Source organism: Hermetia illucens, chromosome 2, assembly GCF_905115235.1.
Source record: "Hermetia illucens chromosome 2, iHerIll2.2.curated.20191125, whole genome shotgun sequence".
In the NCBI taxonomy this organism is placed as follows: Eukaryota; Metazoa; Arthropoda; class Insecta; order Diptera; family Stratiomyidae; genus Hermetia; species Hermetia illucens.
In genome coordinates, this window is record NC_051850.1 from 170582840 (window position 1) to 170598000 (window position 15161).

The 15161-nt window shown below is 43.1% G+C and overlaps 1 protein-coding gene across 9 annotated transcripts in view; it reads left to right on the forward strand.

Annotated features, from left to right (window-relative positions):
• The window catches only part of LOC119650384 (collagen alpha-1(XVIII) chain), a 768837-nt gene that overhangs the window by 182487 nt on the left and 571189 nt on the right, over positions 1-15161 (forward strand). For all 9 annotated transcript variants that reach the window (XM_038053124.1, XM_038053126.1, XM_038053129.1 and 6 more), the window contains one exon: positions 10120-10208. In XM_038053124.1, coding sequence (XP_037909052.1) covers positions 10120-10208 — 89 coding nt within the window. The remainder of the gene's footprint in view (positions 1-10119; positions 10209-15161) is intronic.

Consider the following 15161-nt stretch of genomic DNA (forward strand, 5'->3'; position numbering starts at 1 on the left):
CCTCAAATGTCTTTATAAAAGAAATACACAAAATCTTTCATACCTGAAGCATCCAGATTCCGGTTTCCCGACTTGTTTTGCGTTATCTAAAGCAGAACGAAACAGAAAAAAATTCAACATTGCAAGGGACACAGTCTATCATAGCTTACGCTGAAGAAATCTGAAGAAGTAGAGAGTAAGAGGCGCGGAAGGGAAGACTAAAGAAATATCGTCCTTAATAGTCAAAAATTCTTTAATGTGATTTTTTGCACCGTTACGTCCACTTGTATCTTCGGGTGATAAGGAGTGATAAAATAATATTAAATTTTGGTCTAGCGTTCAGTAAGAAAACGATGAAAGAGGGAGTTGGCAAAGTGGTCCAGAAATTATATGGGTGGATCGAAAACTAAGAAATCAAATTTGTTTAAGGATACACGGAGTAAGCTTGCAGGTCGAAAGTGTTCATAGTGTCAATGGCGGTTAACATTTTTTGTACGCAACTGGAAAGATTATAATAAGAGGAAAAGCAGTCAACTGTTCTACAGGAAGAATATGAAAATATTAATGCACCACTATCTCTACCTTGTGACCCGAGGTTCGCCTCATAAACTGTGTGGCTGCATAATTCCCTGTATGGGATATAGTGTGCGACTACCTCCACATATCTTCACTGTCGATCCTTAGCAATATGCTTCAGCTCGCCAAGCAACAACCTGCATTTTTTTCCAAAATTCCGCACTTTGGGCCTCTAGGATGATCCATTCGTTAGACATCCTGCAACAATGGATTCCGTTGCATGGAATAGTCTACTCCAGGCACTCCAGCTGGTAGGTAGGCTTGAATTTCACTCTTTCTCAGTAATTAATATCCCAATCATTTTATTGCGGAATATGTAGTTCAGGGATGATGACTTTTTCTTCTTCTTTAGTTTTCGTCCCGTTCAGTAACGAGGTTGGCTTGTTTCGATCGATAGCGTAATTTTTCGCGTCATAAACTTGATCTAGAGAAAAGCTCTTAAAACCATCTAGCGTATTAAGCCATCGTTGTGAATTATAGTCCGTGCGAGTTACATTGAAGTAGCAACCCCATATCGATTCTTTATTTGAAATTCCCGCTTTCGTTTTGTTTCATTACCTACAAAAGCGTTGATCAGCCAGCGAGAGATTGATAAGAGCTATTAGGTTGTTGCATATGAAATGGCCGACTTGGCAATCAAGTGTAGTTAGTTGCGATTTTGCTGTTTCAAACCACCACCAGCTGGCGCTGTTGCTGTCGGATAATGAGTATAAATACTCCTACATTTAATCAAGGAGTCATTTCAGTTTTGACCATCGTTGTGATAACAGTGAAGGATAAGGAAAAAAGGATGGAAAAGAGCAGAAAACGTATACTTTTTCTGTATGAGTTCAAACTTGGTCATAAAGCAGAGGAGGCGACCAGGAACATTAACAACGCATTTGGAGCTGATATGGTAAGTGAACGAACCACACGGCGGTGGTTCGAAATATTTCGGTCAGGCGACGTAAACCTTCAAAGTGAGTCACATGGACATCCAGGACCATCGATTGATAACTACGAGCTGCGTGGGCTAGGCGAATCCGATACACGTCAGCCTGTGAGAGATATTGCAGAGAAACTGGGCGTACACTATTCGACAGGTGAAAAAGCTCGACAAATGAGTACCGCAACCCCTTACGAAGCAAAACATGACGCTTCAAATGGAGATTTGCAGTTCTTTACTCTCCCGCCACAGAAGCAACCCCTGTTTGCACAGAATAGTGACAGTATAAAAGGTGGATATTATACGACAATCGTCGCCAATCAGCACAATGGCTAGATGCTGATGAGTTATTGGTAACTGTTTGGTGGTCTACAGCTACCCAACACGAGGAAACGCACCAAAAATCACTTTTTTATGCATTTGGATCATTTTTGACGGAAACACAATTTAGGAACGAAGAGGCTTTCCAAATTGCCTTCAACGAATTTATCAACACCCGACAGTTGGACTTTTACGAAACTGGCATACATGCTCTTGAATCTCGTTGCGAAAAGTATTTTGAATCGACTGGTACCTATTTTGATTAAATAAATAAATTTTTGTAAGCTTTACATTCGTTTTAAATTTTAGTACCAAAATGGCCATTTCATTGGCAACAACCTAATAGATTTGGCGTAGTCCTACCAATTGGATGTCTTCTGGTGGCTTTATAGTCGGGAACTGTGAGACTGGGCGGAAAATGTATGTGGTTTCACCTGACTTTTCTAGAATGGGAGCTTCTACTGAAGAAGATATAGGTGACTGTTTATTGCTGCTCCGTGTAATATCTCTAAAACTCCAAACTCAACTACTTCTCATTTTATTCACTTATAATAGGAGGACTCATCAATTTTCAAAGAATTATATTATTAATTTCTTATTATAACAATGTAGCGTACTTTCCCTGAAAGAAATTATCTAAGCTTCAGAAACTGTTTTGATATGGTAGTTTAAGCCAGCACCACATCGTAAATCAATAAAGTGTGTGGAAATAAATTAAGTGCACCAACTACCAAACTGCTTTCTGCTTTCCCAATGACTATATGTATCAGTATTTCCAGCTCCATTCAAATTCAGTCATGCAATTCCAATTTCAATTAATTTGTGGCCTCATGGACTTCTAGCGCCAAGAAGCGGGATCATGAGCCTCGTCGAATAGTTTATTAATTTCCCGGGAATTCCTGCAAATATGAAAAATAGCTCCGTCATTGGAAATTCCTTAGCAGTCTAGCCAAGTCATAAATAGGTTTAGATTTAGCTACATCCTAAGATTTACCCTTAGTGGCTATGATTAAAATGATTAAACTGAATATGCAAAAAGGCCTACTAACGTATGTTGCCGAAATAATTTTTAACTGTTATAGGTTGGATTGGCCCTCGCTTCCTAGATTTCAGGGAACTATATAGAAGGTCGCCTTTTTCATTCCATCTTTTGTGTGACTACCAATGAACATATCTCGCGTTGCATAGCTGCGTTTTGTATGATGTCTTCTGCCATCCAAAGATAAAATTAATTAACCAATAGAAATCTACACATTCAAGAAGAATACTGGTTTCAACCTACGAGTAGCACCAAAGAGCCTGAATCAAAACTGGTGAATGTGCATTTACTCAAAGTTACTCGTACTATGCAGTAGCACCGGTGACCAGCAGTTTTATAATCCCTGGGAGGTGTTAATTAATGTACGCTTCGCCGAGATCAATTATGATTAGCTGTGCAGGTTTCATGAGTAACGGAGATCTAGCAGCGACTGAAATTGATAACCATCACAAATAGTTTAATAACTATGTGAATTAACAGATGCACGCATGCAATTACAGACCTCAGCCATAAATGGGAAGATTTTCTCTTGCTGCGCTCGTCCGTGGAGAATTTCATAGTATCAAGTTGTTTTGAAGTGAAACATTCTTGTGTCGATTTAAACATCGATACAAGCTCGTTGAATTTTTAATCAGACTCGCTCATTAATATTCTTTCCTCATATATAAATATTGCTTCCCACAGCGAAAATAAAGGTCGCACTTGAAATCGATAAATAGTTCTTTGCTTGCATGTTAAGGTGTCAAAAGTCAATATAGAATTTTGGACCGAGGTAAATCGCTCATTGCCAAGAGAACAAAATCTAAGGCAAGAATGAACGGCCTCAATTTCAAATTAGTGTAACTTGGTGTTATAAAAACTGGGCCGTAGAGAGAAAATCCGGACCCGGGATGAAAATTATGAAGAAAAATGAAGCCCGGGGTAAAAATTATACGGTTCGGGTCTGAAATTAGGCGGTCCCATAATACCCTCTTTCTCCATTCCGAGAAAACTCTTGGTTTTCTGGCAGCTCGCTGTCAGCAGGTCTGCATAAAAATGGTGGGATGAAGATACTCTAAATTGTAAAACTCATTCAAGCTACCATGCCCCATCAGGAGGAAGCCCATCTCAAGCGCAAAGTCCACGACGGAACTTCCTCTGACAGACACATTTCTGACGTAATCATACGTGACCCGGCCTTTCCCACTTTGCCACTTAAATGTTACACTCTCATCTAACAACCTTTTGACCGGAAGCGGTCCTAGACCCTCCACCTGATCTACACTTGTCTGTTTGCCGCAAAGGTACGCCCCTTCTGATCTTGCAGGCCGTGGCATGCCGGACTACCTGCAGATCAAGAGAACGAACACGTAACAAAACCTACATGGCGTCGGTCGAAACTGTACGACATACATAAAGAAGCGCTAACAAGGCCACTCGCTGAGAAGCGTAGAACAGTTTCTGCAAAGTCACACAACAGGAGACCCACGTAGAACATGCATATATAAATCTAGCAACTTTTCTGCTTAGGGCCCACTCACACTTCATTACACGCATGAACATACACACCAATTAAGTCAACCGAAGCTTGAGCTCCCGCAGGTGCGGACCCAAGAACATACGTTCCGCGATTGTGACTCCCAAGTATGTCACTTTCTGCGGGTATTTCAAACAAATTCCATTCGATTTAACCAAGAGCGGACGAAGTAGCAGCATCATCGCGACATTTTTATCCGTTGAGACCACACGACCGACATTCAGAAACCACGCGTGAACAATGCGCATGTACTCAGTACCCCGCTGCTCGAGCTCGTCATCGTGAATGAGGAGATCATCCGCGCAGGCAACACATTGAGCTACGGTAGCAAGCTCACCCTACATCATCCGTCATCAGGTTACATATAAATGGACCTGTGATAGATCCCTGTGGGCAGCCGTGCTACACATTCATCCACACCCTCCAGCGCGGCAAGAGTTTCGACAAACTTCCCAGTCTTCACCTTCACAACGTTCCATGCGCAGAAATAGCGCCGGGGTGGCGCGCACGGAGAGTTTGTGTCCACTACTTCGAACGCAATGTATTGATGGTCGCTTGCCGAGAAGTCTGCCAGAACTCGCCACCCGTCTACCAGCGACACTAGTGCTCCGGCACGAAAGTTACGTCTGAAGCCTGCGCACCGGGGTGGATCCAGTGTTTAAAACTACCAGTCCTATTCTTGCCCCATTTCGAGAATTCGCTACCCTCTGGCGTCTGGATAAGTCATGCCCCATTCCAGTGTCCTGGCATCGAAGTCACCCCCGACCAGGATCCGCGCCTCTGTGCCCAAGATAGCTTCCTCCAGAACATCGAGCCTAAGTCGAAAGTTTGGCATCATCTCATTCTTTATTATATAGACACTGAAAAACGTTATCCCTAAACACCGAATCCTTCTGCCAGGTGCCCGACAGGTTGCAGATGTGTGCTCATAATCCAAACATCTGTAACATTTGGTTGGGGCGGGGCAGATTCGTATCCTACACATTTCCCAAACAATTCTCATCTTCCCACTATTTGGAAGCATCCTGCCGCATTGCTCCGCAACTTCTACCACATCGAGTTTTTGACCTCGGAATTCCGCAGAGGTGATACCAATCTGGAGAGTACCTGAGTGAAGTTTCCTTCAGATGTTTTTTCCTCCTTTCGTTTTTGCCCAGTTCACTCTGCAACGACTGTCTGCGATCCGTTTAGCGCTCGCGGTGTTCTCATCTAGAAACGTGGTTATTGGTTTCCCGCAGGCGGATTTTCTCTTACTCTCCATGTCCGATTATAATATGAAATTCTGTCCTGGAGCTCCTCCAGTCCCATTAGTCCGGTTTTCACCCCCTTGCTGACGTTTTTCTGGAGGAACGTCACAGATCTCATTCGCTTCACAACTGCTGCTCATTTCTTAATAAACAAGCTGAAGAAAAAAGGCTTCTTCAGCTTCCGCCAGAGTAGTCGACAGGCCTCTCACTCGGCTTATATTCGAAACCATGTGGTTAATTTCGGCAGTTTCCATTGTGCTCCTTTCCGCAATTAAAGCATTGCGTGGTACTCTTTGGGTACACCTCCCCACCCCCGGTAAGGCCTGACTTACGATTATCCCGGATATAATCCCGGAACTCACGGACGGATCCGCGCTCACTCGGGGCAACAGGACCAGAAGCTGGCTCCTGATACACGCCACAACTGTAACCCTGTCAGAACTAGGCTGACAACACCCCATCGACGTCGGCAAGGCTCCAGGGACTCCAAATGTGTCCCGGCGTGTATCGGTTATTAGCAGTTCGCTCTTCGCCGAGGCTACTGCCTAGCACGCAGGTATTATACCAGCTAGAGGGTCTGAACTCGGGAAAGTATCGTTGCCGATCCCTGTGACAGTGACCTCTGATAACACTTTGATAGAGAAACGCAGTCTTGGCGGCCGCAACGATGGATCAACGCATTCTTCCATAAGTGTTGTTGATCAGTTTGTATGCCTAGAAAGTATGATTTCTGCGAGTGGTGATACTGAACTGAGTGTCGTTCAACGCATTAACAGTGATAGTACCCGCCTTCGCCACCTTGTTTAAAATCTTAAAATACAGTTATCTCAACCCCAAAATCAAACTATGGCCACTCTGTGCCAACGTCCTTCCGTTCTGCGTTATAAAGAAGCAGTGCATAGAAAGTGACCCCCACATTTCTCAAATTTTTGTCTGCTACCAGTCATCGGGATATGCTGGCATGGCACCATTTCGTCGACCCACAGGCCAATAATGCATGGACGAGTTGTCAGAGTCAGAAATGGCAATGTATAGATTACAGATTAATGAGCGGCGACAATTCCATTGCTGGCTGGACCATTTTGTGGAACTTCTCCCAAGTTAGCCGATTAGTAGGTCGCCCCAAGAGGACATGGCGCAGAACAGTAAAGAAGGAATTCAGGCATGTTGGGAAGCCCTAGGGGAGTTCACGCTCATTTCTGAGGACCGTGAACGATGGTGCGCAGGCGTGGTTAACACCGAGTGGTGAATGATAACCAAATGTAATATCATAGTCATCATTGAAATCGAAGAACAGATGATGCAGGAATTGGCGATATTTCAATAGTTCTATCATGGACTGCCGTTAATTTGATTTGAATAAAGACTCTCTGGCATACGCGGATGATATTCTGGGTGTATGGGGATTCAAGCCTAGTAAGATAACGGAAAATGTTTTATAGATGGTATTCTACATTGAATCGGATCATATCTACTTTTGCTTTATGGGCAGATGATACTTTGCTGCCAATCATCAGGCATTGATAAGCTCTTCCAAACCTAGAACGTAAGTTGATGAACCATTTGGTGTAGCTGCTGATTTATTATTCTTAAATGAAGGAATTTCAGAGACTCTTTCTTCCAGACTTGGTAGTGGCAGCATTTGTCCGTCATCTTCATTCGACAGGAGTCCAATTTCCCGACATTCAGGCTGTTGAGTAGTTCATCTTTTTCTAGTTTTGATGATTGAACATTTTACGACTGGATCACTGGTATTAGATTATAAAAAGTGCTCTTTTTGAATAGTATATTGTTTCTCATTTATGCCATATAACCAATTTCGGTTGAACCACATCTTCAACCCGAGAAGTGAGGTAAGCGTCCATTTTAGTCTTGGAACCTGAGGATGCCGCCAGTGCCTCAGGCAGCCCAACATCAACCTGTCTAGACTCGTATGTTGACATGGTGATAGACATATCTGCTATTCATTTTACGGATCTGATGGGTGAGGTAACTATGAAACCTTTTGCGAACATGACAAATTCATGGATTAAAAATATTCGCCACTAGGACGGTAGCCACGGGCACTAAACTCCAATGGATCAAGTCTACAGTATTATCGTGTCCAGGGAGTTCGTCTTTACCAATCAATGAGTTCCACTTCCGCGTGAAAGCATTGACTGATACTGCTTTTATCAGGGAGGTTTGCAGTTACGAGAAATGGAATTCAATTATTGAGGCACTCATCACATCAGGGACTAAAATTCGAAATCTTGACATCGTTATCTGGTGATTTCTGCAAGAAATGTGCACTTCTCACATTAATGTCAAATATATTATGTTATGAGACCATATGCTGACATCCCAGGGAGAGCTGAAGCACATTACCATGCACCGTCAGATATGATGCATACTTATGGTTGACGCGATATGGGCCACATAGGGCTTTATACGAACCATATTTATAGACAGATACTTGCTCAACAAGATCATTTTCTAGTACTCATATCGTCTGCAGTGGTGATAACATCTGATCACCTCGTTATAATAGAGATTTATGTGAATATGACCAGGACTTGGTTCCAAGTCATAACTACCGAAGTGTAGACGAAGATCACTATTACTACGAGTTACCAACTCTGCTCTTTTATACCGATAAGCAGCATGAACACTATGACCACAACCCATAGTAAATGGTCATCCATTACTGGAGGAAACCAGCATGGCAGATAGCATAGGACCAAACACAAAACTATAGGTTGGAGTCAACAGGAAAAAAATCCTGCCAATTGATTTGGGAACATTTATAAAATTGGCAATAACGAAGCTAAAAAGGGGGATGTTTTCATTCGTTGTATTATAATGTTGCCCAACTAGGTAATACCTCTAGAAACCATACCCCCCGTATGTGCATTTATTACACCCTTCATTTTACTGATTAAAGAGAGAGTTGATTCCGATGGTTGATCCGTATTGCAAATCAAGGGAACTGTAATTATCTCCGAACGGTCGTCCTATAAAAGATATATCTTTCCAGTGATCGGTAACACTAGCTTGGACTACATTTCTATCTCTCCTGACCACTCACAGAAACTTATCGAAATGCACGTTGCATCTTGATAATAAATTGTACATGTCAATAACACGTTTTTTCCTATCTATTTTGAGTATCTTGTCATTTGTTGCACTTTATTATTGATGGTCTTTTTGGTACCGCAAAACAAGTTGCGGGCGCGAAACCACACTTTCTTGAGTCAGCTCCTCAATGAACACGGATCGAGGCATGACGGGCTGCATTTTCTATTGAATCAGGCGCACTTCACTATCAATCATGCGCCGCACCAATAAAACTGAACAAATGTTTCAACATTTCAATTATGCACTCCGAAGTGGAATTGGAATTGGTATTCAAGAGCAGATTCAAGATAAGCAATAATTCTACACAATCTATCATTACATCGCCGGAATTTTTATAATAGTGTCTACTGAAGAGTAGAATGGGCCAAAGATGACACTAGCGGTAGCTTGAAATGTCTAAACTGCCGAAAAGTTTTTGGAAAATCTGTGGGGTCGAATTTGGATATGAATATTTCAAAGATACCAGAACCGAACCCCTAGTCCTGCAGCAAACAATGAATTATTAAATAATGCATTGATGAAACGAAAATAATTTTATAGCTATAAGAGTGGACTAATGTATGCAAATATTGTTTACATTGGAATCTGCATCAGAATGCTATGCGCACAGATCCAGGGAACTCCCACTCAAATCCTGTCGAAATAAATAAAATTTATAGCATTCATAGTGCGATCTTCTTGAAAAGCAAAAAGTAGACTCCGAAACCACCCGGACTCCTTTAAAACCTCCAGATGGAAAGTATTATAGATTCATAATTACCATCTTCAGAATAAATTACAGAAATATAAAAACTGAAGCAACTTAACTCAATTTGAAATCCGTGAATAATATTTAAATCTAAATTGTCACCAAAACAAGATGAAAATATCATTCTTGTCAAAAGACCGCATTTTCTGGTATGAATCGACGATCTAGAGTGATTTTTCTCAACGAAATAAAATTATTATCTAATCTCATTATAATGATTCAGAAAACTAGATTTAGATACAAAGATCTTGGTAGCAGATTCGCTGCATCATCAATAGATAGACCTTCCTAGCTGATGGACCACAATCCATCTTTTAGGAAGTCGTAGTTTTCAGTGCTTTCTATGAATTTTACCTAAATTTTCGATGTTCCCTGAATATTACAAATCAACAAATATGTATCTGGAAAACTCGCATCATCCACGAAGCTAAAAAATTGTGGAACTTGAATCTATAATACTTCTCGGGAAAAGATTGTGTGCTACCGTTGAGCATAGTTTCAGGCGACTTGAGACAAGCTTTTCTTTTGAAAATATTACATATCTTTTTGCAAATGTATCTTTTTATTATTAATGAATGGAATGGAAATTTGAAATCAAAATTTTCCCTGAATAGATATGGATTGTGACATTTTTCTTTTGTATACTTACAGGTGGACATCGAAAATGCTGTCTGTTATAATACTAACGCTGGCAATTTTCAATGCAAATGCAATCACGTTTCGTGGACAACCGATACAAAGTAAGTTTGATTTGATGACATTAGTTTACAAAATTAGAGTAATGTATAGTGGTACCGTTTAATCTAAAATACTAATTATCAGGTCAATACCATGAATACCAAAGGGCAACTCTGCAATACATACTGAGTGAAGCGAAGAGCTGGACAGACTACTGTAATGAACTATTCTCGATTAGGGTGATCAAACAACCATGGTGGGTGGTCGAAGACAACCCAGAAAAAAAAGCTATCCCAAAACCTCAAAGAAATTACCTAATTGACCGTGAAGGTCTGGCCGCAAATACTGAAGTTTCACTAAAGTGCTCGGTTGACAGGTTTGTACGTAGGCCGAGTAGGACGGGAGGCAAGACTTGAGTCCAGGACGGATTGTCACGTGCTATAATGGGGGCTTTCAGCGTCCGGTGCCAACGTTCTAGCATCCCATTGGATGCGTAGTCCGCTGGCGTTTGAAATCCAGGAGTTTGCCTAACTCCGAGAAAAGGGTGGACTCAAATTGCATTCCCTGGTCAATGATGACTACTGCAGAGATGCCAAAGCGAAGTATCCACTCTCGACAGAGGGCTGCGGTACAAGATTGCGCCGTAATATCTTTCAGAGGTCACCGCGTAAACCTGTCGACGATTGTGAGGCAATACTTGTAACCGTGTGAGTTTCGCAAAGGTCCTACTATGTCGAGGTGTATTGTGTCGAACCGCTTGGTAGTGTGAAGGAATGAGCCCACTTCTTTCGTTACATGCCTGGAGACTACACTTCTGGCATGCGATGCATTCTCTGGCCCAGGAATTGACATCCTTGCTCATGGAGGGCCAGAAGTATTTCTCGGTGACTAACCGATCTGTTGTCCTGATGCCTGGATGCGCCAAGTCGTGAACAGCGTGGATCACTTCCTTGCGAAAGGTGGCAGGAATGTGTGGCCGAGGTCCCTTTTCCGAGTCTTCGCAGCAGAGGAAGAGGTTCGAGCCGAAGATGGGCAACTCCCGAAATTTATATTTGGGGTTGGATTTGGGGCTCTGAGGTGCTGCGTCATCCTCCTGCGCCTTGGCAATAGCCGAGAAATTGAGTGGGGCGGAGACACGAGACAAAGCGTAAGCAACTATGTTGTCCTTGCCGGACACGTGCCGGATGTCTGACGTAAACTGGCTTACAAAGCTCAGGTGTCGAAGCTGACGGGGGGACGCTTTGTTTCAAAGCATACCTGAGGGGCTTATGGTCCGTGAACGCTGTGAACGGCCTGCCTTCTAGGGAGAAGCGAAAGTATTTGATGCTCAAGTACGCGGCGTGCAGTTCGCCATCTTAGGTTCTGTAGTTCCGTTGAGCGGGACCGCCTTTTTGCGTCCACCGATCTCGAGCTCTAAGAAATGTTGTTCCCGCTCGAAAACGCGATACGGGCCTTCATATGAAGGCTGCAGCGGCTTCCGTTCTGACCAGGACGTGCCTGCACGTGTCCAGCTCCTTGGGCGCACAGGCAGGTGCGGACGAGCGTCGGGTGGGAGATGTGGCTTTGTTGCATCGGAGATTGTCCCTCAACAGAGGCACCAACCCCGACTCTGTGAGAGCCGATCTCTTGTCGAAGACCGGATCACGGCCGCGTCACCACTTTTGTAAAACAAAATAAATATTTAATACACGCAAAACTTTTATTTTCTTAATTTCAATTCAGAAAACTTTTCTTTTGTATCGAAGATTCGAAGGTTCGAATGGAAGATTTTTAAAGCGCCTTCGACGGCTACGAAAGTTGAAGGCAGAAGAGACCGGTTCTTCTCCATGCGGTCCCTCTGCCCACAACCAACGGCACCTTCTCACCGCTAGCTCTCCGCTCCATTGGCGAGTTCTAAAATGCGTGCAGAGCGCCGGTAACGTCATCTGACCGCCCGCATTCGCAACATTCGAAATAAATTTCGAATGCCGCGAATCCTGCTGCACCACACGTTCTTGCACGCCTCTTTGATAGCCAAGCTTGGGAATTGTGGCGGGGTCCTTTGAGCATTTCGATCCCTCACGAGTCATTTTTAGAAAATCAACGTGTCTATACCGATACGTGGATCCACACCGGATCTAAAAATAACCAAACGAAAAAGGGAATTCGCAATAGTCTAACCAGATAAAGCAGAACGCGAGCTAAACCTGGAAAATAAAAAACAAATCAGGAAACCGGAAACTGGACGCTTCAGGTGTAAAAGGTTTTGAGTTTCCTTACGTGGGGAATCATGAGTACCTGAATTTAAATAAATCATTTGATAGAAAGCACTGTATTGATAATAACCAATGTCATACGCTGACAACTGGACGCCTCAGGTACGGCATTTCCTAGTACGTAGCACATAATATACATATTTTTCGGTTGGGTAGTTTCTGAGAATGGCCCCCTTAAAGCAATGATCACTTTTAACCCCCCGCACTCTCCACGTTTCCAACAAATGTCAAAACTAAGACCGGCTTCGTACTAAGCGAGAACTTTATTTAATACCCCACATGACTATATTTGATGGAAAAAAAATTACACCCCCTTTTGCATGTATGGGGACCCCCCTTAAATTGGACGTAAAAGGATGTGGCCCACTGTATGCGTCAGCGTTCACAGTTCCCATCTTTCTGCCAAATTTAGTGTCAATCGCTAAAACCGTCTCCGAGAAAAATGCTTGTGACGGACAGACAAACAGACAGACAGACAGACAGACGGACAGACAGACAGACAGACAACAAACCGTTTTGTTTTACACTAAACCTTAAAAGGGCTGGGGAGAATTTTCAAATTTTGCTCGAATGTGAATTATTCTTGTTAATTATGACGTCAGTATCTTATTTGCATGACTTAGGCTGCAGTTAATTCACCACAAGTCGACCCCGGTTGTAAACGGGACATAGGCTGAAGAAAAAGAAGATTTTTTTCGGATTTTTGGATTGGATAGTTTCCGAAAACGAGTCCTGTTCCACATTTAGTGGCTCCTTACTTGCAGACTTTACAATTCACGTTGAAACACAACATAGTTTCGGAAAGTACTAACTGAGACCTTTCATTTGATACCCCACTCGACTATATGCGGCGCAAAAAATTTAAATCTGCCCTTTACATGTATGAGGGCCTCCCCTTTAAACTGCACGCAAATTTATGTCATTCGCTCCACCAAATTCCGAGTCGGTTTTGGAGAAAAGTGCGTGTGACAGACAGACAGACAGAGAGATATCGAATCGATTTTAGTCAGGTTTTGTGTAAAACAAACGGCTCGACCGCGCGCGTGGAGCCGTGAGTCTCTGGACCCGAGTGCCGCGATCCAGGGGGGGGAGGCGTTCCACGATGAATCACACCCTCAATTATTGTTTCTTCCGCCTTAGATTTTCAATAAGGCGCAACCCCTGAGGTTCCCTCCATTCCTTAACATCCTCCGGTCATTATTTTGGAGAATGTCCCTATTGTATTCGAGTTTGCGGGGTCAAGGAGGAGAAAAAAAGGAAGTTTTCATATTCAAGCGAAAAATTTCAAAATGCTAGTGTCATTACAAACATTGATAATGCAGATTAAATATATATATAAATTCAGAGAAAAAACAACAAGAGGAAACGGAACAACCCGCCAATTCTAAAAAAGGGAATCCGGTAAAGAATATAGATAACAAATAACAAATTTGAAATGATAAATGAATGAGGAATTTCCACACTTCCTCACTGCGAGGATTACCTACCGTATCCCTAAGAAGGAGCCACTGCAAGACCCCGCAGACACAAGACCGAATACTTGCTTCCCAACACTCTACAAATTCATAACATCCATCATTAATGGGAGGGTGTGGTGCATCAGGAAATGTTAAGAATGCGAGCGGATAGATGACGCCGCCGGCGCTCTTCGCGTTTTTTAGAACTTGCCACAGGAATGGAGAGCCAGCGGTGAGAAAGTTCCGCTGATTGGATACAGAGGGACCCCGTGGAAATCCAACCGGTCTCTTCTGGTCCAGCCGTCACCGAAGACGCACGCGTCGTTCTTTTTAGTTTTTGAATACTTCTTCAAAAATACATAGTAAATTTGGCCACATTAAAGTCGTTCATCCTTTTTTGAGTAAAGTAGAAGTCTGAATGATGCCAGAGGGCATGGTTCTGCAATTAAATATGGCCTACGTGCTAAGTACGAACTGACACACTTGAGGTACTTAAATGATTAGATTAGCATTGGTGACCTCCACATCGAAGCTATGACCCAGACAGACTTCTACAGGTACCTAGGAATTCTGCAAGAAGCCCAGGCTCGAGTTGGTGATCTGAAAAATGCTCCCCTATCCGAATTCCTGCGACGTGTGAAGCTGGTACTGAAATCGCATCTCTCGGGGAAGAATAAGATAAGCACATTGAATACATACGCTATCCCTTCACTGGCTTATTCATTAGAAATATTGCCGTGGACGAAGGCCGATCTAGAAAACGTCCAGCGGCGAATACGGACAACTATGTCCAAATTTCGAATGCATCATCCAAACTCTGCCGTGGAGTGGATTAATCTGCTTCTTGACATCGGAGGTAGAGGCGTGGTTGAAGTGGTGGCACAACATCATCGCCAAGCCAACTTGCTGTGCGCTTATTTTTACAACAACGAGCAGACTACCTTGCATGCGGCTGCCTGTAAAGCAGACTGTGAATGGACTTAACACTTAACTTGAAGGATCGATCTTTCAATCTTCTGAGTGGGGTGAAGTCGGACCAGGACTGAATCGATGAATGGAAGTCGAAGGCGATGCACGGTCAACACGTGAATTGTCTTTGGCAACCATTTGCCGATTTGCATTTGTCGAACAGATGGCTGTGTGCTGGGGAGCTCCTCACTGAGACGGAGGGGTTCATGTGTGCCATCCAGGACGGCGTGGTCGCCACCCGAGCTTATAAAAAGCTCATCATGAAGGAATGGGGGGGAGAATGATCAGTGCAGAATGTGTGGTTCAGCGTTAGAGACGTTCAACCATCTCATTT